Genomic DNA, 1,726 nt, shown 5'->3' on the forward strand with positions numbered 1-1,726 from the left:
CATGTTGGCCAGGCTGGTTTCGAACTCCTGACCTCAGGCGATCCAACTGCCTTGGCCTTCCAAAGTGTTGGGATTACTGGCATGAGCCACTGCGCCCGGCACTCTAATTCCATTCTTAACCCTACACTCTTCCCAATGCCCATCCCCATTCCAAGCTCTATCCTGATCTTAATGCCTGATCCTAGAGAGTCATAACTCACCCAACCTAGACCAGGAAGCCATCCTCAAAGCCAACTCCATGTTCAACATCACCACCACCCCCTTGGCATCTGGACCTAACTCCACTGCAGCCTCCCTCTGGGGCCCGCAAGCCCACCTTGGCCTTGATGCAGGTGTCCAGGGCCGAGTTTCTGATGGCCAGCTCCATCCTGAGCTGCTCCGCCTCCCTCTTCTTCTCTTCCAACTCCTTGGCCAGGTTGTCTCGTTCCTTCCGCAGCACTGCCTTCTCCTCCAGCGCTAGCTGAGTCTGCCGGGAGCATTCGGCTTGGAGCTTGGCCTCCCGGGCCTGAGCCTCCTTCTCCACTTTCTGTTTTGCCTCCTGACTGGCCCGCAGGCCCTGCTGGGCTTCCAGCTTCTGGCGTTGGAGGTCCGAGTTCTCGCGGGCCACGCGTTCGATACCCATCCGGAGGCTCCGGGCCAGCTCCTCCACCTTGGAGGTCATGAGGCTGGGCATGTGGTCGCAGGCTCTGCGGATGGAGGCCAATTCCGAGCCCAGGGGAAGGTAGGGGTTGTAACCCAGGTTGTCCAGGGTGCGTGGGATAATGGAGTCCTTCCACAGGTTACGAAGATCCATCTCAAACTTGTCCTTGTCCAGGGGCAGGCAGAGGGCTTGAACCTTTTGTAGTTGCTCCTCGGCCAGCTGGCGCACTTGATGCTGCAGCTCCCGGGTTTTCACACATTCAGCCAGCTGTTCCTCCACCATGCGTTTGTTCAGCAGCACGCTTTCCTTATCCTTAGTGCAAACGGTCTTCTCCTTGACTAGCTCCACCTCCAGCGTCTTCACCTTCTGATTCAGCATGAGGAGCAAGGCTAAGGAAACAGGACCAGGAGACCCAGGAAGATTGGGGGCTGCCGCGAGCACTGGGCGGGGAGTCCACCATCCCGGCTCCCTGCGGCCTTAGTACTCACCATCGCAGCTCTTGTTCATGTCTTTGAATTGTTCTCTGCATTGTTTCTCGCTCAAGATGATGGCAGCCATGTACCGCTGATTGTTCGTGTAGATGACCTGCCCGGAAGGGAGGGGAAGGGCACAGGACAGAGCTTAGTGTCTTGCCCCCGGGACTGCCTGGACCCAGATCGAGCACCCTGGTGGCCAGAGTGAGCTGAATTCACAAGGGCACGGTCCCTTTATTGAGGGGATGTTGGAAGCCAGGTGTGGCAGCTCACACCTGTCGTCCCAATTACTCGGGAGGCTGAGGTGGGAGGATCACTTGAGCCCAGGAGTTTGAGACCAGCCTGGGCAATATAGCGAGATCCCCATCTCAATAAAACAAACAAAAATAAATAAATAAAAATATAGTGGATGTTTGTCTGATTTTCAAAACTTTTACAGCTACTACTATCTAGAAATAAAAAGACACAAAGTATAAATAAATACATGCTACAACATGGATGAACTTTAAAAAATATTACATCCACATTTATGGTCAATTGAATTTTTTTTCTTTATTTTTTTTTGAGACGGAGTTTCATTCTTGTTGCTGTTGCCCAGGCTGGAGTGCAGTGG

The 1,726-nt window shown here is 53.5% G+C and overlaps 1 protein-coding gene across 1 annotated transcript in view; it reads right to left on the minus strand.

The window, feature by feature from the left end:
- PLVAP (plasmalemma vesicle associated protein) overlaps window positions 1-1,726 on the minus strand; it is a 41,343-nt gene that overhangs the window by 19,796 nt on the left and 19,821 nt on the right. Inside the window, exons 2-3 of the mRNA XM_011925751.1 lie at window positions 1,129-1,225; window positions 317-1,029 (exon numbers count right to left, since the gene is read on the minus strand). Of these exons, the coding sequence (XP_011781141.1) occupies window positions 317-1,029; window positions 1,129-1,225 (810 nt within the window). The remainder of the gene's footprint in view (window positions 1-316; window positions 1,030-1,128; window positions 1,226-1,726) is intronic.

Source organism: Colobus angolensis, unplaced genomic scaffold, assembly GCF_000951035.1.
Source record: "Colobus angolensis palliatus isolate OR3802 unplaced genomic scaffold, Cang.pa_1.0 Scaffold66, whole genome shotgun sequence".
Classification (NCBI taxonomy): Eukaryota; Metazoa; Chordata; class Mammalia; order Primates; family Cercopithecidae; genus Colobus; species Colobus angolensis.